We start from the raw sequence: 23,205 nt of genomic DNA, 5'->3' as shown, positions 1-23,205 counted from the left end.
AAAAGACAAGGTCTCTGTCGTCCAGGATGGAGTGCAGTGGCAAGATCATAGCTCACTGTAGCCTCCAACTCCTGGGCTTAAGTGAGCCGCCTGCCTCAGCATCCCAAAGTGCTGGGATTGCGGCATAAGCCACTGCGCCCAGCCCCTGACATTTTGGATGGTGGAATTAGAGTAGTTAGGGGCAGGAGGACCCTAGAATGGCACTGACAGTCCCCAGGAAAGGAGTAAGCTTTGCTATGCCAGGGAGGATGCAGCCGGGGCTGAAAGCATCTTAACTTGGGGAGGGACGGACAGCCGTGGTAGAGAAAATGGGGCTAGATGGAGAGAGTGGAGGCCAATTGCAGGGAGCCTTAAAGGTGAGGCAGGCATGTGGATTTCATTCTGTACACAGGGTAGATTTTGATTAGGAAAATAATGTAAAGCACATGACTACTTGGAAGCATCAGGGAGAGTCAGAACTGCAGCCCCAGGGAGGCCATTTAAAAGATTATCCCAGCTGGGCTCAGTGGCTCACACCTGTAATCCTTGCACTTTGGGAGGCCCAGGCATTTGGATCACAAGGTCAGGAGTTTCCAGACCAGCCTGACCAACATGGTAAAACCCCATCTCTACTAAAAAAAATTAGCTGGGTGTGGTGGCTCGTGCCTGTAATCCCAGCTACTCAGGAGGCCGAGGCAGGAGAGTCGCTTGAAACCAGGAGGCTAAGGTTGCTGTGAGCCAAGATCGCACCACTGCACTCCAGCCTGGGTGAGAGAGCAAGATCCATCTAAAAATAAAAATAAAAATAATTATCTTGAGATGGTTCTGGGAAACAGAGAGGACAGAGCATACCTGAGCCACATTTGGAAGGGAACCGGCGTCTAAGCTTGCATCAGAGGAAAGTGAGCTGGCTCTTGAGGCTTTTGGAGATCACGTGTGGTAGAGTTTTGTCTCCAGGTTCTGGTTGGGATGGGTGGAAGTTATGGATCCAAGCTGGTTTCAGCTAGAGCGGGCCTCACCAGGGCCAGTGTTCCTTTGCTGTTTTCTCTTGGGGGGAAATAAATACCTGGGGGTTCTTTACTACATTTTTGTGTTTGGGGGCTGCTTTTTTTTTCTGGGAACGGCTGCAATAGGCCTTCTGATGCCAGAGGGTAAAAATTCAGCTTGCACAGGTCACAAGCTGCAAAATACTTAATCACTCAGGTCATTTGAGGGAAATGAGATTTGATCAATAGGAATGTCTGCTCTGTTCCTTAAGAGTTGAGTCCAAACCGCTTTTCTCCTATCTTCATTTGGCAAAACCACAGACCATTAAAAATGGAATGAACAACTTTTTCTAAGGCCCACAAAAGCTTATTTTAATCGGCTGTGTGGTCTACTCACCTTTGTGGTGTTCCCCTTGACCGGACTCGCAAAAATAAACGTATGCAAGCCTAGTGGTTTCTGAGCTCTTTTAAAGCTGCACCCCTATTTCTGATGACTCCTATTTAAGATAAAGCCCATGGGTCAATGTGGGCTGGACCTGCAACCTCAGTCCCCCCTGAGGGAGAAACCACTGTCAGTCCCTGGTCACTTCTGATGCTCAGGACACCCATTCTTATTTTTAATGTTTCTAGTGGAAGCCTGTTGAGCACTTCCGAAAGACCTTCTTTAAAATGATGGGCAGTGAAAGAGAAAAGGGAAACGAGAAAGAAAGGCAGTGAAGGGCCGAGGTGACTGCATGTGTGCTATTTATTGAGCAGACATTTACTGAGCAACTCCTGAGTACCAGGCATCATAGTAGGTGCTGGGGATTTGAAGTACTGATGACATATCCCCTTGCTCAGGTTCAGAAAGAGGACTGCCCTTCAGTGTGACAGGAGGGGGAGGGCACCTAACCCAGACTGGGAGTCAGAACAGCCCTGGAAGAGAAGTCACCAACTAGGCTGAGACTGAAGAGTGAGTAGTGAGAGCGGGGGCAGCCGTGAGCTACAGCAGGGGCTGAGGGAGAGCATGCTGTTTGAGAACCTTGTGCATCGGGGAGCAGCACTCGTTCCATAGAGTCTCTTAGGGTGAACAAATGGTGAGAAAAGGCCTCTCCAAGGCTGTGGGCGGAATGTGGGTGGTGGGTGTGAGAGGTGGAAGATGCCAGGAGTACATTTGAACATCCTAAAAGGAAATAGAAACTTCATTTCCCCTGGTGAGTGCAGAAGGGTGTATTTAGGAGACGGGCAACAGCCCAGGATGGTCGACTCAGGTGTGTCCGGGCACAGGCCTTCTTGAATGCGCCTGGGAAGAGGCACTGGTCAGGGGAGGGACAGGTGCCCTTGGTGGTATCAGATCTTGTGAGCTGCAGACACGGCCTGTGGGTCCAGCGCTCCCACCCAGGGACAGAGAAGGACAGGACATAGGGAGGGAAAGTGGATGGTGGGGGGCCTGAGAGGGTGTACCCAGGCAGAGGGCTGAGGAGAAAGGAGCTTTGTATTCGACAGCTCATGCTGCCAGAGCAAGTGTGGGTTTTGTGGCAGCTGTGGCCTCCAGTCCTAATATAGGCAACAGCTCCAAATCCCCTGGCCTGACACCTGCCAGCGAGAGGTTCCCTGAGCTGACCTCTCCTTGGGCTTGCCCCCCCAACATGTGCATCTGACACCTCAGGGGCCCGACCCCTACCCTCACCAAATCACACAAATCCTGGTCAGCCCTGTTGACAAATTGTCTTCTCTCGACCTGGGTGGGGGCTACTGGGGTTTTGAGGGGCGGGGTTTGTTCAGCTGTTGCTAGGGAAGGGTGAGGTTGATCTATCCCAAAGGAAATGGGGTGTTCCTCTGGCAAGTGGTGGTCTTGGCAAAGAACTGAGCGTCTGGGGAGGGGGCAAATCTGGATACAAGTCCTGGGGAGGGCGGACCTTTCCCCTTAGGATGGAGGGAAACGAAATGCGATCCGCTTAATGCTGCTGCAGCTGCTTCCTAACTTTGCCTCTTTCTTCCTTTGACTTTTGGAGGAGTGGGGTGGGAAGACATGGGGGTTCCCAGGCAGCCAGCCGTTTCCCCACTGACCCTTGCTCCAACTCCCGCCGCCCCAGCTCAGGAGCCTCCAGTAAGTGATGCCCAGGACAGTGCGGCTCCGGGTGGCCAGCGTAATTCCCTTTGTCTCTCCCTTCCTCCCCTCTCCCTGTCTTCCTCTCTTGCCCCTTGGCTCCTCTTCCCGGCCCTGTGGTGGCTACAGCCCAGCCCTGGGGAGCCCCTGTGGAAGTAGAGTCCTTCCTGGTCCACCCTGGTGACCTACTGCAGCTTCGCTGTCGGCTGCGTGACGATGTGCAGAGCATCGACTGGCTGCGGGACGGGGTGAAACTGGCAGAAAGCAACCGCACCCGCATCACAGGGGAGGAGGTGGAGGTGTGGGACTCCGTACCCGCGGACTCTGGCCTCTATGCTTGCGTGACCAGCAGCCCTTTGGGCAGCGACACCACCTACTTCTCCGTCAATGTTTCAGGTTGGTAGCCAAGCCCTGCCCTCGCCTCTCCCTAGACCCAGCCCCTCCAACGCTATCTGCCAGTTTCAGGTTTCAGGGGGAGGTGAACCTCCTCCCCTTCATGATCTGCCCCCATTCTGCTTCAGAAACCGCTGCCCACTAACATTGCTCCCTGCCTGCCGCGTGGCTTGGCTCTCAGAGTTGTGAGCAGGTTGGGGGGCCCCAGGCCAGAGATCTGGGGCTTCCAGGACCCATCTCAGAGGTGATTGCCAGGGCTCTTGGGACGTTAAGACTCTGTGATGTTTCCCACCACAGCTTGCCCAGATCTCCAGGAGGCTAAGTGATGCTTGGCCAGCTTCCACCCCACCACTCCCTTGCCATTTGGACTTGGTACTTGGCTTAGTGATTAGAGCCCCCGAACAGGTGGTGGGATCCCTGCTGTGCTGCAGTGAGGAAATCAGGTGCACCACAAGGGAGCTGTGCCAGGGCAGCCAGGGAACCCTGGAGCTCTGTGAATCCGGGAACCTGCCACTCTTAGAATGTGACTTTCACAAAACTAGGATTTGAGGAAGTGGAGCTGAAATTTTCTTTATGCCATGTATGCACCTCGGGGTGTGGACTTGGCACCAGATCCCCGAAGGTGATAGAAAGGACTGGAGAAAGATCTGGCATGAACCCCAATGGGTGACCACATGTGTATCAAGCCTGTTCTTACAAGAAATAAGTACTTATTGGGGAGAGGTGTTGGCAGCTGCTGGGGTGGTGGGTGCCCTATCTGCTCTGGTTAAGGAGGGCAGCCGCCAAACCTTAGTAGACATATGCCAGAAAAATTCTGACTGTGGGTGTTTAGCCCATCCTTTGGAAATCACATCTAGCCACAGTGCGTCTAGGCCTGCCTGGATTTCCCTATAGTAGCTGTCCAAAGAAGAATACAGGCTGCCTGGCTGCAAGTTGAGACCCAACACACCCAGGTGGCCCCACGAGCTGAGAGAGAGCCTTTGAATGTAGGATAGAATTAAGTTAAAGAGGAACAGCTGACCCTGATGGAACCACCCAGTGTGAAGGCTTCCAGGCAATGCTTTGGGGAAGAAAGGAAACACGAACAGGAACTGTTCTTAAACAGTTTCCATCCCACCGAGAGATGGTCACTAAGGGAGAAGTGGGACTGGGATCCCCATGGGGAGGGTGTCCGTGTTCACCTGGAACTGCACTAGCCTTAGTGAGTGAAATCCAGGCATCCTAGGAGGAACCTCAGTGCCCCTTCTTCTTCCCATAGATGCTCTCCCCTCCTCGGAGGACGATGATGATGATGATGACTCCTCTTCAGAGGAGAAAGAGACAGATAACACCAAACCAAACCGTATGCGTGAGACACAGTTTCCTATCTTACTGCCCTGGGTGTTAGGTTAAAGAGGGGAGGGGAAGGCTGAACGGGGAGGAGGAGAGGGTACATAGGGTCATGGTGCCTGTTCTGCTAAGTGCTAGGCACTGCTCACAGGTGTTGGGCAGATGGGCAAGGCACCCCCAGGTCCTGACCTGGGATCTGCTCCTGAGCCTGACAAGCTGCTCCTCCTACCCTGCTTGTCTCTCTTGGCTTTCCCTGGGCAGCTGTAGCTCCATATTGGACATCCCCAGAAAAGATGGAAAAGAAATTGCATGCGGTGCCAGCTGCCAAGACGGTGAAGTTCAAATGCCCTTCCAGTGGGACCCCAAACCCCACACTGCGCTGGTTGAAAAATGGCAAAGAATTCAAACCTGACCACAGGATTGGAGGCTACAAGGTATGTGTGTGTGCATACGAAAGTTAGAGTAATGGCAACAGGGGAGGCCGAGTTAGGAAATCCTGATCATATGCTTTTAATTGTTTTAAGGAATCTTTTCCAACTATCCAGGTAATGCACTACAATTTTTAAATACAAACAAATGCAAATAAGGTTTAAAAATTTCTTCAGTCTTCTTTCTGTGTAATATGGTTTTTACATAGTTGATCACATCATGTATGTAATTTTCTTGCCTTCCTATTGGTTAACATGAGTCCTTTTGTGATGTCTTTTCAAGCATGACTGTTTGAAACATAATTTTTCATGACTGTGTAAGATTCCATTATTTTAAAATCCCATAATTTGGCTGGGCGCAGTGGCTCACGCCTGTGATCCTACCACTTTAGGAGGCCAAGGTGGGTGGATTGTCTGAGCTCAGGAGTTTGAAACCAGCCTGAGCAACATGGTGAAACCCCCTCTCTACTAAAAATACAAAAAATTAGCCAGACATGGTGGCAGGCTCTTGTAATCCCAACTACTGGGAGGCTGACGCAGGAGAATCGCTTGAACCCAGGAGGCAGAGGTTGCAGTGAGCTGAGATGGCACCACTTCACTCTGGGTGACAGAGTGAGAGACTGTCTCCAAAAAACAACAACAATAAAACTCCCATAATTTAATGAACTATTGTGATATTAGGTATTTTCTAGTTTTCACTATAGTAAATAATATTGCAGTGAATCTCTGTCAGCATTTTTAAGTGTGTTTCCTTAAGACAGATTATTACACGTGAAATTACCAAGTTAAAGGGTTGTAAGCATTTTTTGAGCCTTACCAAATTACTTTCTTAAAAGGGAAAATTGATTCACCCTCCCATAGCAAGAGTATGAGAATGACAAATCCACTATACCTTTGCCAGCAAATTTGATAGGGGAAAATATAGCAGTCTCCCCTTGTCCCTGGTGTCGCTGTCCATGGTTTCATTACCACAGTCAACCAACAATTAAAAATAGATGAGACCGGGCATGGTGGCTCACACCTGTAATCCCAGCACTTTGGGAGGCTGAGGTGAGCAGATCACTTGAGGTCAGGAGTTCAAGACCAGCCTGGCCAACATGGTGAAACCCCGTCTCTACTGCAAATACAAAAATCAGTTGGGCCTGGTGGTGGGCGCCTATAATCCCAGCTACTTGGGAGGCTGAGGCAGGAGAATCACTTAAACCCAGGAGGTGGAGGTTGCAGTGAGCCAAGATCACACCATTGTGCTCCAGCCTGGGCAACAGGAGCAAGCTTCTGTCTCAACAAAAAAAAAAAAAAAGATGAGCACACTATAATAAGTTATTTTGAGAGAGAGCAACCACATTCATATAACTTTTATTATAGTATGTTATTACAATTGTTCTGTTATTGTTGTTAATCTTGTGCTGTGCCTAACTTATAAATTAAACTTTATCATGTGTGTGTCTGTATAGGAGAAACCAGTGCTATTAGATATGTAGGTTTTGGTGCTTTTTGTAGTTTCGGGCATCCACAGGGGGTATTGGGACATATCCCCCATGGATCAGGGGGATGACTGTATTTATTTCATTATTCTCTTGTATATTGTTTTGCTTATTAATAATGTTAGAATTTTCATATATTAGTAAGCAGTTTTCATTTCCTCTTGTGTAAACTGTCCGTCACATCCTCTGCCCATCTATATTTGTAGGAAGAACACCTTCATTTACTTCCTCTTCAGAGTTTCTGGTCCTCCTTATAGCCCCTGTTTTTCTCTCATCTCACCTCTTATCTCATTAATCACGTGTAAGAAAAGCAGAGTATTTTCAGAAAGAATAGGGCAACTTTTTTTATTTGTTTTTTGAGACAAAGTCTCGCTCTGTCACCCAAGCTGGAGTGCAGTGGCATGGTCTTGACTCACTGCAGCCTCTGCCTCCCAGGTTCAAGAAATTCTCCTGCCTCAGCCTCCCAACTACCTGGGATTACATGTGTGGACCACCATGCTTGGCTAAGTTTTGTAGTTTTAGTAGAGATGGGGTTTCACCATGTTGGCCAGGATGGTTTTGAACTCCTGACCTCAAGTGATCTGTCCACCTCAGCCTCCCAAAGTGCTGGGATTACAGGCGTGAGCCACTGTGCACGGCCAGAAACATTTTAAATTAATTCACCATGCACTCACTACATGCAAGACACCATGCTTTAAATGCTACAAGACAACATTCCTGCCCATAAAAATTTTCTAGTCTGATAGGAGGCAAATGTCATGAGCTGCTATTATAAAAAGCAGACTATGATCAGTGCTTCAGTAGACAAAGGGCAAGCACAGTTCTGGCCAAAGACTGGGTTGGAGGAAAATTTTTTTTGTAATTTGTTTTGTTTTGTTTTTGTTTTGAGACAGAGTCTTACTCTGTTGCCCAGGCTGGAGTGCACTAGCACCAATCTCAGCTCACCGCAGCCTCCACCTCCTGGGTTCAGGTGATTCTCCTGCATCAGCCTCCCAGGTAGCTGGGAATACAGGTGCTCACCACTACACCCAGCTAATTTTTTGTATTTTTAGTAGAGATGGGATTTCATCAAGTTGGCCAGGCTGGTCTCAAACTCCTGACCTTGTGATTTTCCTGCCTTAGCCTCCCAAAGAGGAGATGGCTTTTGAAATCAGCTGTCAAGGGCAGCGGGGCCTAGATTCTTGTCAAATAGGAGAGGTGCACAGTTAGAAATATTCCTGGTGTATTTGGGAGTGTTTGCAGAAGACACATCTGTCCGTATCACGAATGACCTTAAATGTCACAGTGGAGGCTTCCAGAGTCTTCATACCCCATCTGCCAGCTTGTCTGACGTGTTCTTTCAGAATGTGAATGGGCTGGTAGGGGCCTCTCCATGCCTCATCCTAGCCGACCCTGCAGCCTGGGGCCCTGTGCCACCAGGCTCTGAAGTGGAGGGCAGGTGTCACGGGGTGCTGACATTGTCGTGGGGCTTCTGCCTGCGTTTTCCTCCAGACCCTCAACGTGCCCCTTTGGCATTTCCCCTCAGGTCCGTTATGCCACCTGGAGCATCATAATGGATTCCGTGGTGCCCTCTGACAAGGGCAACTACACTTGCATTGTGGAGAATGAGTACGGCAGCATCAACCACACCTACCAGCTGGATGTCGTGGGTAAGAGGGCACAGGCAGCAGGAGGAACGAGTTTAGCAGGAAGAGCTGCTTGGCGAACACAGCCAGAGTGTCCAGGTTTCTTAGGGGACGAGTCAGGATAGCGGTTGGCACTTCTTGGCTTTGTTACCTTGAGCAGGTCACTTCTCTCTTTTGAGCCTCACTTTTATCTGTGAAATAGAGTTAAGATTGGGCAGTAACACATGTCAAAGCTGGTTGTCACTGTGAAATGGAAGGTGCTGTTCAGGGTATGTCCTGAAAGAGGCGCTGTTGGAGCGATGTTAAATATAGCATAACAGGAGCTGTCGCTTAATGCCAGGCTCCCTAAATACTTGCCCTGTAATGCGTGTGGCACACCTGCAAGGTGAGTGGTATTAGTCTAGCTCTACACAGGAGCTCAGGTGCTGAGGCTCAGAGAGGTCAGACACCTTGCTAATGCATAACTCCATGGCTGTGCCAACTCCAGGGCATCACAGGAGACTCTCAGAAGAACATCAAGCCTCTTGGAGCTGTAACTGCAGCCTTTTCCTTCTAGGAGTTCGAAATTCACTCTCTAGAGGTCATTGGGTACAGAGTCTCGCAGCCAGTGTTCTTGACTGTGACGATATGGTCTAAAAAGGAGATTGTAGCCAGGCGCAGTGGCTTATGAGCTCCAGGTGGTGTGATGGGATTACTCACGTTTGTGATCGCATCACTTTAGAAGGCCAAGGCAGGAGGATTGCTTGAGGCCAGGAGTTTGAGACCAGCCTGGGCAACACAGTGAGACCCTTTCTCTATAAAAAATTTTAAAACTAGCCTAGTGCAGTGGCATGTACCTGTAGTCCCAGCTGAGTAACTGAGGCTACTGAGGTGGGAGGATCATTGAGCCCAGGAGTTCAAAACTGCAGTGAACTAGGATGCCATCCCAGCACTGCAACGTAGGTGACAGACTGAGGCCCTGCCTCTAAAAAAAAAAAAAAAGGAGATTCTGATCCGAGAGATCGGAGTAAGATCTGAGATTCTGCATTTCTAACAAGCTCCTAGGGGATGCTGGTAGCACTGGTTGTGGACCGTACTTTAAACAGCAGGAGTCTAAATGACTCTGGTTTTACTTAAGGAGAAGCAGGTTGCACTGAGGCCTGGGGATGCAGCTGAGTTAGAATGTTCTCCATCAAATCATGAGCGACTTACTGTGACTATAAATATGATGCACTGCCTTGAGGAGGAGGAGGATCCTGATGGCTTAGGGCCTGAAGAGAAGGTGTCCATTTCCCTAGTTCTGGTTTGAGAGGCTTGGGCTCAGCAGAAGTGCTGGGAGGTTTACAACCCATCACTGGGAAGCCAAGGGGGATGCAGGTGAGCACACCACTCTTTAACCATAGCAGGGTCCCCATGACAAGCACTTACTCTCCTGTCTTCCACAGAGCGGTCCCCTCACCGGCCCATCCTGCAAGCAGGGTTGCCCGCCAACAAGACAGTGGCCCTGGGTAGCAACGTGGAGTTCATGTGTAAGGTGTACAGTGACCCACAACCACACATCCAGTGGCTAAAGCACATCGAGGTGAACGGGAGCAAGATTGGTCCAGACAACCTGCCTTATGTCCAGATCTTGAAGGTAATCATGGCCCCAGTCTTCATGGGCCAGTCTACTTGGGAAGGACACCAGTGCCCCCAGGGCTCAAGTTCCTGTGGGCAAGCTCAGTGCCCCCGAACGGGATCATTCCTTACCCTGCAGGCACACACACTTCATCTTGGTAGGGATCTAGCCATACCCCCAGGACTAGTGACAGAGGTTGCAAAGTGGAGGTGAGCTGGGAACAAGGGCTGCAGGGGTGGGTGATGCTGGTCTGTAATGAGCTTTGAGAGCAACATCGCTGGAGCTTTGGGGTCAGCCACGCAAGGAAGGCATTTAGACCCCTGCCTTTTCATTGCCTGAGACCAGAGCCTTTCCAGCAAGCGTTTCCCAGTTTTAGCTCTGCTTCCCAAGTTATGTACGACCTTTGTGGCAAATGGGGTACATGATAAGAGCATCTCTTATGAAGAGTTGGAAAAACAAAGCCACCTATAAATTCTAAGCCATGCGAGGAGTAATGGCATATTCTTCCTTTTTCCTCTTACTCCCAGACATTCATTGTCCCTGAATGCTCCATTAATCCAGGGAAGGTAATTGCCTAAATCTCCAGTGGATCTTGCAACAGGAAGAAACCAGAAGCTGGGAAAGTTGTTTACCTCCTTGTCCCAGAGTTAGACCTCATCCTCCCCTGGCTCGGCTGTCTCAGAGATACACTGGCCCTCCCTTCTTTTCGCCGCTGGTGCTAAAACTGCTCCGTAGGACCTTGGTCACTGTCTCCACTCACAACCCCTGCTCCAGTCCTGGAGGGAGTGGGTTAAATACAAACAGAACATTCCATTTGAAGCAGTGATTCCCCACCCCCTATAAAAAAATGCTTTAGACTTTTGAAGTCCATTTGTTCTGTCCTTCTAAAAGGGAAAGAAGGCTGGGCACTATGGCTCACGCCTGTAATCCCAGCACTTTGGGAGGCTGAGGCCAGCAGATCACTTGTCAGGAGTTCGAGACCAGCCTGGCCAACGTGGTGAAACCCCATCTCTACTAAAAATACAAAAATTCACTGTGCGTGGTGGTGGGCACCTGTAGTCCCAGCTATTCAGGAGGCTGAGGCAGGAGAACTGCTTGAACCCAGGAGGCGGACGTTGCAGTGAGCTGAGATCATGCTACTGCACTCCAGCCTGGGTGACAGAGTGAGTGAAACTCTGTCTCAAAAAAAAAAAGAAAAACTAAAAGAGAAGATAATAAATCTCACTTAACATCTCCCTTCACTCCCTGGGCCTGCCTGAAAGTTACACAGGAGCAACATGCGTGGCCACATCCCAGCGTTTGCCCAACTGACTGGTGTGTCGTTGGTTTGTTCCAGCATTCGGGGATTAATAGCTCAGATGCGGAGGTGCTGACCCTGTTCAATGTGACAGAGGCCCAGAGCGGGGAGTATGTGTGTAAGGTTTCCAATTATATTGGTGAAGCTAACCAGTCTGCGTGGCTCACTGTCACCAGACCTGTGGCAAAAGGTAATGGGGAGATGGACGGGACCCTGTGCTGGGGATGTGACATAGGCCTCAAGCTGCCGGGCAGGCGGGGAAGCCAGTGCTGGACTGTCCCTGTCACCCTACTGTATTTCTAGTGCCCAGAGCCATGGAAAAATACCCGGCCTGGGAGGCTGGTTTGGTTTGGTATTGTGTTGGTGTCTGCGGGCTCCCTCTCTGCCTTCTGTGTGTTCCTTGGCTGTGTGTCGATCCATGTGAGAACTCATGGGAACACAGTCTTGCTGCGTTACAAATGGTACTTCAGACAGAAGGTGTGAGTGGTGGTTAAGAGAAGGGGCCTTAGGCCAGGCACGATGGTTCACGCCTGTAATCTCGGCACTTTGGAAGACTGAGGTGGGAGGATCGCTTGAAACCAGGAGGTTGAGACCAACCTGGGCAACATAGCAAGACTCCATCTCTATAAATAAAATAAATTAGCCAAGCATGGTAGTGTGTGCCTGTAGTCCCAGCTAGTCTGAAGTCTGAGGCAGGAGGATTGCCTGAGCTCAGAAGGTCGAGGCAGCAGTGAGCTATGTTTGTGCCACTGTACTACAGCCTGGGTGACAGAGTGAGACCCCATCTCTAAAAACCAGAGAGAAAAGGGGCCAGGCATTCCCTTGCATACTCGTATCTGCAGGCTGTGTACGCACACATGCGTGTGTGTGTGTGTGTGTGCGCATGTGCGTGTCTGCAGCCCCCGCCATCCCTCCTGTGTTCACCCTCTGGCTATCTTTACCTAAAACCAAACAGTCCCCGCCTGCCGGCCCCATTTCTCCATGCCGCTCACCGCCCGCATGCTCGGATGGGCCAGTGGCTGCCAGCGTCTGGTGAAGGGTCGTAACCAGCCATCGTCTTCGCAGGTCTGCCAGAGGTCCTCCCTCAGGGTCTCACCCTCTTCTTCTAACAGGTTTTGCTGCCTGGTGGTTTTCGTTTGTTCCTTGTTGCAAAGAAGACGCGGGGGAGCATTTCTTCCTCTGGTCCCCCCGCCCTCTGTGTCTCCCTCCCTTGCTCTGCGTCTCTTAGAGGACTCATGTCCTGTGCTTGTCCATTTTGCTTCCGTTGTCTCTTTTAGACTGCTGGAGTGAATACCACCGACAAAGAGATGGAGGTGCTTCACTTAAGAAATGTCTCCTTTGAGGACGCAGGGGAGTATACGTGCTTGGCGGGTAACTCTATCGGACTCTCCCATCACTCTGCATGGTTGACCGTTCTGGAAGGTACACACTGTAACTTCTCCTCTCGATGTCCTGCCCTTGCCATGGGCACGGGGGGAGCATGCATTTCCAGGCTTGGGGAGACACAGAGGCAGGAGAGCTGGAAGAATGGGCTCCTGCCTGCCTGGTGCCACGCCCTGCCCCAGCTTTAAGGGCTGAATCCTCTCGCCTGAGAGAAGAGCTTCCCTAGTTTTGCAAGCACAGGGAAGCCTCCCACTTGTCCACCTGCCTCTGCTCTCCCATGGCCAGTGCAATGCATGCCCGGGATCTGGGTTAACCCTGCAGCCGGACTCCTCCACAACAGGCTCCTTCTATCGTTGGCTCCAGCAGCCTTCCCTCCTCCGCTGGGTACTGAGCATCTGAAAAGTCTCAGATAGGGCCCCATGCCTCTTCTCCCTGCACTCAGGCGCTCAGCCCAGGGGGGCTTGCTGCTTGCAAAAAACAGCCTACCCTCCTCCTGTCCTACCATCCTATGCCTTTGGAGGAGGAGAAAGTCTGCCTGGTTACGTGAACTGAGCTGCATTCAAAAAGCCCTGTCCCAGGCGGCCACAGCAGGCTTCATGATGTCCATGTATCCTCTTTGGCCACTGCCGTCTCTCATCTCCCGAGGGGAGGTCTGCGTGTTGAGCTGGGGAGGAAGGAGCCTGCTGCCTGCTCAGGGTAGTGGCTGGTGACCCCAGGGCCAGGGCTTGCTGCTGTCTCTTGGAATGTCCTGTACATGGGTCTGGTCACTGCTCTTGGTCCTGCTTGCACTGCCCTCTCCTCTCTCGCCTCCTTTCCCCCTCTGCCCTGCTTGCCTGTCAGGGTCTCCGGATTCCCCTGCTGGAGGCAAGAAGCGTTCTGTTTTTCTCATCATCCCTGTCCTTGTCCTGTCCGTGCTCCCCGTGTGCTCCCAATCAGTTGTCTTTGTTCGTCAACACCAGGAAAAGAAAAAAACAGCAACACTTCTCCCTGTCATCAGCTCTGCTGTCTCCTTGTCAGGCCTTGGGACATTCTCCTGGGCTCAGTCTGGGGTCGTGTCTCATGCCTCTCTGGGAGGGTTCTCAGGGGTGCTGCCTCCGAGGCTGACTGATGGGTTTTAAAGGGGAAGTTTGGGAGGAGGCCTGTGGAAGGAGGAAGGCTGTCCACACCCGTGGGGCAAAGCATGTTCTGTGAAATGAGTGCTGCATGAGCTGGGATTAGAGCCTCCCAGCCCCTCGTGCTGAAGGGAAGGGTGGACTGCACTGGTTTAGCTGCTGTGGCAGTGGGGTGGGGGGTGAATCCTAATCTGAAAGTGGGAGAATAGAATAGTAAAATGTAGCCCCTGTCCCCCTGCCACCACATTTGCTTAAGTTTTAGGAGTTGAAGCCTGTAAGTAGAATTCGTAAGCACTACCAAAAAAAGCTTATTTTTGGAAATTAAGTCAGCTTTGCCTGTGGTTTGACTAGGTGTAAATATTTACCTGTGTGATTCGACAGAGATGACACAGACCCCAAGTCGGACATTGAGCAGGGTGCAGGCTGGTTCCCCTCCTGTCCTCTGTCCTCATTCTGTGAGTGCCACCATCACCAGGTGCTGTGGCCTGCAAAAATAAACAAGGCACCAGCCCTGCCCTTAAGGACCCTGTAGCTTCTTAGGGACAGAGGACTCAAACACCTCTGTCCCTGTGTGTTAAGTGCGTGCACACAGAGCTGAGGCTCTGCAGAGAAGGGCCATGGCTCCCTGAGGAGACCAAGAAAGGCACACAGAAGTGACTTCTCAGCTGGCCCTTGCAGGGTCCTTGGGTGCCTGTACCTGTCCAGTCCAGCTGAGCAAGGAGGCCCAGGAATGAATGAGGATGGGACTTGCGTAGCATGATGGTTCCAGGCCACCCCTCTTCCATGGCTCCAGTCCACTGAAGGCAGCCTCTGAGATCAGGGGCTTGTCTGATCCTCCTAGGGACACAATCCTAGTCCTAGCTAGAACCTGGCATGGTTCTTCTCCCTGAAAGTTCCCAGGGGACAGGAGATAGGTGTCATTTTTCTAATGGAGCGGAGCCTTGCATGGATGGGGCCCTCCAAACCTGCTAACACCCTGTTCGCACTGACTCAGCCCTGGAAGAGAGGCCAGCCGTGATGACCTCGCCCTTGTACCTGGAGATCATCATCTATTGCACAGGGGCCTTCCTCATCTCCTGCATGGTGGGGTCGGTCATCGTCTACAAGATGAAGAGTGGCACCAAGAAGAGTGACTTCCACAGCCAGATGGCCGTGCACAAGCTGGCCAAGAGCATCCCTCTGCGCAGACAGGTAACAGAAAGTAGATGGGGGATTTGCACACTCAGCACCACCTCTCTCTCTGGGCCTCTAATCCGCTGGCCTCTCCACTGTCCCTAATCTACAGCTTTGGGCTTGGCTTTCTGGCTTCTGACCCAGGCACAGCAGGATGTCTTGAACTAAGTGCTCCAGAGTCTGTTTTAAGCTAGTGTAGCCCGTGAATCTTCTGCACCCTCCATATCCCATTGCAAGTCCCCCGGACCCCTGGCACATGGATTGGGAGGAAGTGCTATCTGGATGGAATGTGCAGCCAATAGCATGCATTTGAACTGTCCCCAAGGGCTACTTAGAAGTGCAGAGATGCAGGATAGAGAAGAGGACCGTCTGTATCAGTCCGTTTTCACGCTGCTGATAAAGACATACCCAAGACTGGGCAATTGACAAAAGAAAAAGATTTAATGAACTCACAGTTCCACGTGGCTGGGGAGGCCTCACAATCATGGCAGAAGGCAAAAGGCACGTCTTACGTGGCAGCAGACAAGAAAAGAGAGCTTGGCCAGGTGCGGTGGCTCATGCCTGTAATCCGAGCACTTTGGAGGCCCAGGCGGGCAGATCACCTGAGGTCTGGAGTTCAAGACCAGCCTGACCAACATGGTGAAACCCCTTCTTTAAAAAAAAAAAGAAAAGAAAAGAGAGCTTGTGCAGGGAAACTCCCCTTTAAAAACCATCAGATCTCATGAGATTTATTCACTGTCACAAGAACAGCACGAGAAAGATCTGCCCCCTTGAGTCAGTGACCTCCCACCAGGGCCCTCACACAACACAGGAGAAATCAAGATGAGATTTGGGTGGGGACACAGCAACCATATCATCCATACCATACTATCCCCTTGTCCTCCTGTGTGCCCACCCTTCCCCATGGGAGGAAACTGTATAGGTACAGGCGTGTGCAAGAGTGACCATATTCCCTCAGAAGCCTGTGCTCATTCTGGAAGGTGCTTTGGGAGTTAGGAATCCATAAGCTAAGGCAAAGTATTTGCAAAGAGTTGTGAGAATAGAGTTGTTACTGCAGTGACCAGTTCTAAAATATCAAGCTGGAAGAGGTACATTTGGTCTGCTTATTTCAAAGGTGAATGAAATCCAGAAAGGCCAGCCAGTGGCAGAAATAGGTCAACCCTGGAAGTTGGGCCTCCTGTGGTCTTCGGACCACTCTGTTGGTGAAAGAACATCAGATACACAGAAACGTGCCTCTGCCATTGTTGGGAAGCCCTGACTAGGAATGGGAAGGAGTCACCCCTGTCCCCCCCTCCTTGCTCTAGGGTGACCCCACTCTTCCTTGCAGGTGTCCGCTGACTCCAGTGCATCCATGAACTCTGGGGTTCTTCTGGTTCGGCCATCACGGCTCTCCTCCAGTGGGACTCCCATGCTAGCAGGGGTCTCTGAGTATGAGCTTCCCGAAGACCCTCGCTGGGAGCTGCCTCGGGACAGGTAATAATGCTTTAACTCCTAACTTTTTGAAGACATCCTTTGCTTGCTATTCTAGTGGTGGAAGGGGTGTATACTAACACCTTCTGGGCAGTGAAGGTGTGTGAAATGCCTGCAGAAACATTCACTTCCACTTTCTGCTCGCAGTTGGGTGAAATACAGAAGTGGAGGTGGGGTGCCTCTCAAAGTTTGAACTTCACCAGCCCCAACTTAATGCCGCTCTCTGTTTCCCCTGAAAGACTGGTCTTAGGAAAACCCCTGGGAGAGGGCTGCTTTGGGCAGGTGGTGTTGGCAGAGGCCATCGGACTGGACAAGGACAAACCCAACCGTGTGACCAAGGTGGCTGTGAAGATGTTGAAGTGTAAGTGATGCTTCTGTCCTTGCAGAGACAATCTTGTCCCTTTCCAAGCAAACAGCAGGCCTCGGGCCCAGCAGAGCAGCTTCCCTGGTGCTTTTGCTGCCCACACCTGCTCCCCTGCCTGCTTGGGGTTATCTGGGAGTGGAGGGGGTGTTCTGCACCCTGAGATTGTTCTGTGACCTCGCTCTGTTTCTTGGTGTCAACCTGGGCTGTGGTTAGGTGTCTATCCTGGATCTATCACTTGCTGACTTTTCTCCCCACATCCGTCCCCACTCACTACCACCTATTGCAGCAACAGCTCCCAGGAGAGGGAAGGTGGAAGTTAGGAGAGAATCAAGTCCCAGAGAAAGCGGCCCCTTGACACATACCCCACTCCCTTAGCCTTTCTCCTGCCCTCCTCCCTCCCAAAAGTAAATGAGTCTCAACATGTTCTTTAAAGCGGATGCAACAGAGAAAGACTTATCAGACCTGATCTCAGAAATGGAGATGATGAAGATGATCGGGAAGCATAAGAACATCATCAACCTGCTGGGGGCCTGCACGCAGGACGGTGGGTCCCGGCCAGGCTGGCCTTCCCTCCTCAGTAGGCAGAAGGTCTGAGCTGTTAGGGAAGGGGGTTAAGAGAGGCTGCTTTGGCAGAGGTTAAAATGTGTTTCTCGGGGTCTGGGCTCAGCCCATATGTGTTCATCCAAGAATACAGATACCTAGATTCACACACGTGGTGTGTTAACAGAGACAGCTGAGTAATTATGGTCTAAATTAGGGCGCTCAGGCTGGGTACAGTGGCCATGCCTGTAATCACAGCACTTTGGGAGGCCGAGGTGGGAGGATCACTTGAGATCAGGAGTTTGAGACCAGCATGGCTAACAAGATGAAACCCCACCTCTACTGAAAATACAAAAGTTAGCCAGGTGGCGTGGTGCATGCCTGTAATCCCAGCTACTTGGGAGGCTGAGGCAGGAGAATCACTTGAATCTATAAGGCAGAGGTTGCAGTGAGCCGAAAGTTATACCATTGCACTCCAGCCTGGGTGACAGAGCGAGACTCCCATCTCAAAAATAAATAAACTGGGGCTCTTATGCCAACGTTGCTTGGGAAATTTCTAGACTATGCCAGGAATAACTATTTCTCTAATTTTCTTTGAGTAGTAGAATGGATTTCCCAGGTCCTCTAAAAGGAGGCAGGAGAGGGGAGGTTGGCTGGGGTGTGCTGCTGGGGGTGGGGTTTCCACGAAGTGATGCCAAACCTGCTCACCTGCTGCCGGCTGCGTGGCCTCTTCCTCCTGTGCCCGCAGGTCCCTTGTATGTCATCGTGGAGTATGCCTCCAAGGGCAACCTGCGGGAGTACCTGCAGGCCCGGAGGCCCCCAGGGCTGGAATACTGCTACAACCCCAGCCACAACCCAGAGGAGCAGCTCTCCTCCAAGGACCTGGTGTCCTGCGCCTATCAGGTGGCCCGAGGCATGGAGTATCTGGCCTCCAAGAAGGTGTGGAACCTGAAGGCTCCCCTGGGTAATGCCGGGGTGGGAACAGAGCACCCCCCAGTCCTCCAGCCTGTGACTTGTCATCTTGTGGTGGCGTTGTGGATGCATTGAGCACGGGCCCTGTGCATTGTCTTAGGCTCTCTGGCAACCACAGAGTCAGGAGAACCAGTGTAGCCAGGTGGCCTTGGGGTCAGACTGATGTAGGGTCAGATCTGTACACTGCCATTTTCTGTGTAGCCTCTTACAATTCTTCAAATACAAAATAAGAATAATATCAGCTGGGTGCAGTGGCCAAAGCAGGAGGATTGCTTGAGCTGGTTGGGCAACAACAGTGAGACCCCGTCTTTAAAAAAAAAAAAAATTTTAAAGTTAGCTGGGTGTGGTACTGCATGCTGGTAGTCCCAGCTATTCGGGAGGCTGAGGTGGAGGCTAGCTTGATCCCAGGAGTTTGAGGCTACAGGAACCATGATCACACCACTGTGCAACAGAGCAAGACCATGTCTCAAAAAAAATAAAGTATAATAATACCTATGTTGTAGAATTGTTATGAGGATAAAATGAAACGGTGAGCGTTGAGTGCAGTGTTTGGTGTGTAAGCGCTAGCTTGATTTGAGCCCAGCTCAGTGTGGACTTGCTTTGCTGGGAGGCAGGACCTAGAAACACGCGCGGTGTCAGACAAAGCAGAGGCATAAAGGGCCAGCCTTCGGCGAGGGAAGGGAGGAGCACTTGCTGTGATGATTGAGAAGCCTGGAGCTGGCAGAGAACGTTCTAGAAGGGAAAGCAAAGGTTCAGGGGCAGAATGGTGTGGGAGGAGAAGTCTTGTGAGGCAAGTCGGCCAGTTGCATGGGTGGCGGCCCCCAGAGCCTTCCAGTTCCCTCACCTGCCTCCCCCTGCTCTCCATTCCTCCTTCCTCAGTGCATACACCGAGACCTGGCCGCCAGGAATGTCCTGGTGACAGAGGACAACGTGATGAAGATTGCGGATTTCGGCCTCGCACGGGACATTCACCACATCGACTACTATAAAAAGACAACCAACGTGAGTGCCAACAGGGCTGCCCCATGCTGGTGGTTTCACTGAGAATCGAGGGGTGGGTGGGATGGCTTGAGAACCCATCCCCCAGTCCCTTCCCACCTGTGTTCTCACGGCCCTGCCTGGGGCCACCCCACCCTCGCCTGTACTGCTTGCAGGGTCGACTGCCTGTGAAGTGGATGGCGCCTGAGGCATTGTTTGACCGGATCTACACCCACCAGAGTGATGTGTGAGTTGGCAATAAGCAGCTGCCAGGGAGGCATGGGATAAAGAAAGTCTAAAGAACTTCCAGCACCGCAGAGTCCTGCATTCCCCCTGGACGGAGGAGTCCTTCCGCCCCAAGAGAAAACCAAATATTGTGGCCATTGCCTCTGCTCCAGATGTTGAAGGCTGATCTGTTCTCCATGCTGTCTTCTGGCACTGCCCTGGGTGGAGGATTTGTGCTGGGGGAGGGGAGGTGGAGAAGCTCTAACACCCATGGCTCTGCATCTGTCTGCAGGTGGTCTTTTGGGGTGCTCCTGTGGGAGATATTCACTCTGGGTGGCTCCCCATACCCCGGTGTGCCTGTGGAGGAGCTTTTCAAGCTGCTGAAGGAGGGTCACCGCATGGACAAGCCCAGTAACTGCACCAACGAGCTGTAAGTCTGAGGAGATGTCGGAGGCCCCAAGCCAGGCCCTGGGGAAAGAGTGGGCTTGAGGGGCAGGGGGCTATACTAGAGGGTGTCCGTCTCCAGGAGGCGGCCCTTCCTCCCTGACCTTACAGTCCTGCCCCAGGTACATGATGATGCGGGACTGCTGGCATGCAGTGCCCTCACAGAGACCCACCTTCAAGCAGTTGGTGGAAGACCTGGACCGCATCGTGGCCTTGACCTCCAACCAGGTAAGGCTACCTGTGCCAGAGCTCAGGCCGTCCCCACTGCGCACATGCACCTCTCTGAGCAGGGAGGAGGGGCCCAGCCCATTGCTGCTTCCTCTCGCCCCTCACAGGAGTACCTGGACCTGTCCATGCCCCTGGACCAGTACTCCCCCAGCTTTCCCGACACCCGGAGCTCTACGTGCTCCTCAGGGGAGGATTCCGTCTTCTCTCATGAGCCGCTGCCTGAGGAGCCCTGCCTGCCCCGACACCCAGCCCAGCTTGCCAATGGCGGACTCAAACGCCGCTGACTGCCACCCTCCACACCCTCCTCAGACTCCACCATCAGCTGTAATCCTTACCCACAGCCCCTGCCAGGCCCACCGCCTGTCCGTCTCTGTCCCCTTTCCTGCTGGCAGGAGCTGGCTGCCTACCAGGGGCCTTCCTGTGTGGCCTACCTTCGCCCCGCTCAGCTCACCTCTTCCTCCTCCTCCTCCTCCTCCTCTCCACCTGGCAGTGAGAGGTGCAAAGAGGCAGATCCTTGCTGCCGGCCACTTCGTCCCCTCCCAGATGTTGGACCAAGACCCCTCCCTGCCACCAGGTCCTGCCTGGAAGGCAGGGAGTGGGAGCCGATGAACAGGCATGCAAGTGAGAGCCTCCTGAGCTTTCTCATTTGGGTTTGGTGTGTTTCGCCTTCACCTAGAAGCCCCTAGCACTCTGGCGGCAGGTGCCTTGTCCTCAGGGCCACAGCAGTAGGGAGATCAGTGCTTTGGGCCTCAATCGAAGGTGACCTCTGCTCCAGATAGGTGGTGCCAGTGGCTTATTAATTCTGATAGTTGCTTTGCTGACCAAATGCCTGGTACCAGAGGATGGTGAGGCGAAGGCCAGGTTGGGGGCAGTGTTGTGGCCCTGGGGCTCAGCCCCGAACTGGGGGCTCTGTACATAGCTATGAAGAAAACACAAAGTGTATAAATCTGAGTATATATTTACATGTCTTTTTAAAAGGGTCATTACCAGAGATTTACCCGTCGGGTAAGATGCCCCTGGTGGCTGGGAGGCATCAGTTGCTATATATTAAAATCAAAGAAAAAAGAAAAAAAAAGAAAATGTTTTTAAAAAGGTCATATATTTTTTGCTACTTTTGCTGTTTTATTTTTTTAAATTATGTTCTAAACCTATTTCAGTTTAGGTCCCTCAATAAAAATTGCTGCTGCTTAATTTTTCTATGGACTGTGTGAAAAGGGCAAGAATGTCCACTGGAAGAGGGACACTCACAGGCTCTGGGGCTGGCTCTGTCACAAGGGCACCGCACGCTCCCTGCGCAGGTTCCTTGTAACCTCTTCCTCCTAGGTCCCGCGCCCAGACCTCACGACACACCTCCTGCCTCTCCGATACTTTTGGAAAGTCAGGAAAAGATGTCTGCATCAAGGGCAGGAACCCCCGTCCATGCACTAGAGGCGCTGGGCAGAGGGCCAAGGCCCAGAGCCATCGACCACAGATGGTTCCCTCTGAGGAAACCTGTGGGGTTGAGCTGGGGAGGGGGACACCTACCTAGGAATAGCCACACGGGGTAGAGCTAAAGTGATTAAGAGGAAGCTTCACACCTGTAATCCCAGCACTTTGGGAGGCTGAGGTGGGCAGGTAACTTGAGGTCAGGAGTTCAAGACCAGGCTGGCCAACATGGTGAAACCCCGTCTTTACTAAAAATACAAAAATTAGCCTGGCATGGTGGTAGGCGTCTGTAATCCCAGTTACTCAGGAGGCTGAGGCAGGAGAATCCCTTGAATCTGGGAGGCAGAGGTTGCAATGAGCCGAGATCACGCCATTGCACTCCAGCCTGGGCAAGAGTGAGACTCCATCTCAAAAAAACAAAAAGGAAAGCGAATGATGAAGGTCTGCAGAAGCACAAACCCAGACGTGTCTGCCCCCTCTGTGTGGGCGTGGTTTTGCTGGTGCTTCTAAGGGCAGGAGAACGTGTCACCTGAGGCTAGTTTCGCATTCAGGTCCCTGGCTTCTTTTTTTGTTGTTATTCCTCCCCAGATCGTCCTTCCTGTATCCATGTGACCAGACTGTATTTGTTGGGACTGTCACAGATCTTGGCTTCTTACAGTTCTTCCTGTCCAAACTCCACCCTGCTCCTCAGGAAGGGGGGAAAGTTCTCCGAATGTTTTTGGTTTTTGGCTGCTTGGAATTTACTTCTGCCACCTGCTGGTCATCACTATCCTCACCAAGTGGATTCTGGCTCCCCAGTATCTTATGGCTCAAACTACCACTCAGCTGCTATATTAAAGCTTGCATTTGCTGGATTACTGCTAAATACAAAAGAAAGTTCAATATGCTTTCACTTCTGTAGGGAAAATGGGATTGCTGCTTTAAATTTCCGTGCTAGGTATTTCTTGGCAGCTGCAGTGTTGGTCACTATTGTAAAGTTCTCTTTGTTTCTCTCTGTAAATATGCACCTGCTTACATTACAATTTGTATTTATGTTTAAAGAAGGCATCATTTGGTGAACAGAGCCAGGAAATGAATTTTTAGCTCTTAAAATCATTTGCTTTGAGGCTGCACAGGAGTGTCTTTCCTTGTAAAATCGTGATGATAATTTCTGCCTTGGCCCTACCTTGAAGCAATGTTGTGTGAAGGGATGAAGAATCTAAAAGGCTGAATAAGCCTTGGGAGAGGTGCTAGAAAAATATAAGGCACTATCATTATTACAGTGATGTCCTTGCTGTTACTACTCAAATCACCCATGAATTTCCCCAAAGACTGCACTAGCTGTCAAATAAAAGAGAATGAAATTGACCTGAGAGAAAATGAAATGGCCATTTTACTTAGAGGACCAGACTGGGTCTCCTGAGGAAAGGAATCCAGTTTATCCAATGAAGATGTTGTGCTATCTAGGCGCTGAGTCTCTCTGGTTTCCTGAGGGTTAAAAGATTAGGGCTGGGATCACCACAGCATTAATCAATATTGCCTTTCTGTTCCGTCTTTTCAAATTGTCATAGGCTGGGAATCATTGGTCCCTTGGCCTTGCTAATGTAATGTATTGATCTCAGGTAAGTAAGATTGAGCATCAAATGAGGCAAGAAATCTGTCTCAATGATAATGAGGTTGCTGTGCTTATTAGCCACCTCTGGAT

General features: G+C 51.3%; 2 protein-coding genes across 19 annotated transcripts in view; one reads left to right on the top strand and one right to left on the bottom strand.

The window, feature by feature from the left end:
- The window catches only part of FGFR1 (fibroblast growth factor receptor 1), a 60,925-nt gene extending 39,635 nt beyond the window's left edge, over positions 1 to 21,290 (top strand). For 3 of the 17 annotated variants that reach the window (XM_037741316.1, XM_037741325.1, XM_037741321.1), the window contains exons 3-18: positions 3,184 to 3,450; positions 4,706 to 4,795; positions 5,038 to 5,210; positions 8,214 to 8,337; positions 9,738 to 9,928; positions 11,247 to 11,397; positions 14,697 to 14,899; positions 16,203 to 16,348; positions 16,585 to 16,706; positions 17,143 to 17,253; positions 17,998 to 18,188; positions 19,101 to 19,223; positions 19,376 to 19,446; positions 19,717 to 19,854; positions 19,991 to 20,096; positions 20,204 to 20,808. In XM_037741316.1, coding sequence (XP_037597244.1) covers positions 3,184 to 3,450; positions 4,706 to 4,795; positions 5,038 to 5,210; positions 8,214 to 8,337; positions 9,738 to 9,928; positions 11,247 to 11,397; positions 14,697 to 14,899; positions 16,203 to 16,348; positions 16,585 to 16,706; positions 17,143 to 17,253; positions 17,998 to 18,188; positions 19,101 to 19,223; positions 19,376 to 19,446; positions 19,717 to 19,854; positions 19,991 to 20,096; positions 20,204 to 20,380 — 2,384 coding nt within the window. In that variant the 3' untranslated portion in view covers positions 20,381 to 20,808. Of the gene's footprint in view, positions 1 to 3,183; positions 3,451 to 4,705; positions 4,796 to 5,037; positions 5,211 to 8,213; positions 8,338 to 9,737; positions 9,929 to 11,246; positions 11,398 to 12,484; positions 12,630 to 14,696; positions 14,900 to 16,202; positions 16,349 to 16,584; positions 16,707 to 17,142; positions 17,254 to 17,997; positions 18,189 to 19,100; positions 19,224 to 19,375; positions 19,447 to 19,716; positions 19,855 to 19,990; positions 20,097 to 20,203 lie in introns of all 17 variants that reach the window. The other 14 variants (XM_037741332.1, XM_037741344.1, XM_017536619.2 and 11 more) reach the window with 13 other exon arrangements.
- Positions 21,039 to 23,205, bottom strand: part of LETM2 (leucine zipper and EF-hand containing transmembrane protein 2) — a 28,189-nt gene continuing 26,022 nt past the window's right edge. For both annotated transcript variants that reach the window (XM_017536686.2, XM_017536708.2), the window contains one exon: positions 21,039 to 21,136. In XM_017536686.2, the coding sequence (XP_017392175.1) occupies positions 21,080 to 21,136 (57 nt within the window). In that variant the 3' untranslated portion in view covers positions 21,039 to 21,079. The remainder of the gene's footprint in view (positions 21,137 to 23,205) is intronic.

This window comes from Cebus imitator, unplaced genomic scaffold, assembly GCF_001604975.1.
Source record: "Cebus imitator isolate Cc_AM_T3 unplaced genomic scaffold, Cebus_imitator-1.0 Scaffold5, whole genome shotgun sequence".
NCBI classification, from domain to species: Eukaryota; Metazoa; Chordata; class Mammalia; order Primates; family Cebidae; genus Cebus; species Cebus imitator.
This window is presented reverse-complemented; position numbering and strand designations above follow the sequence as displayed.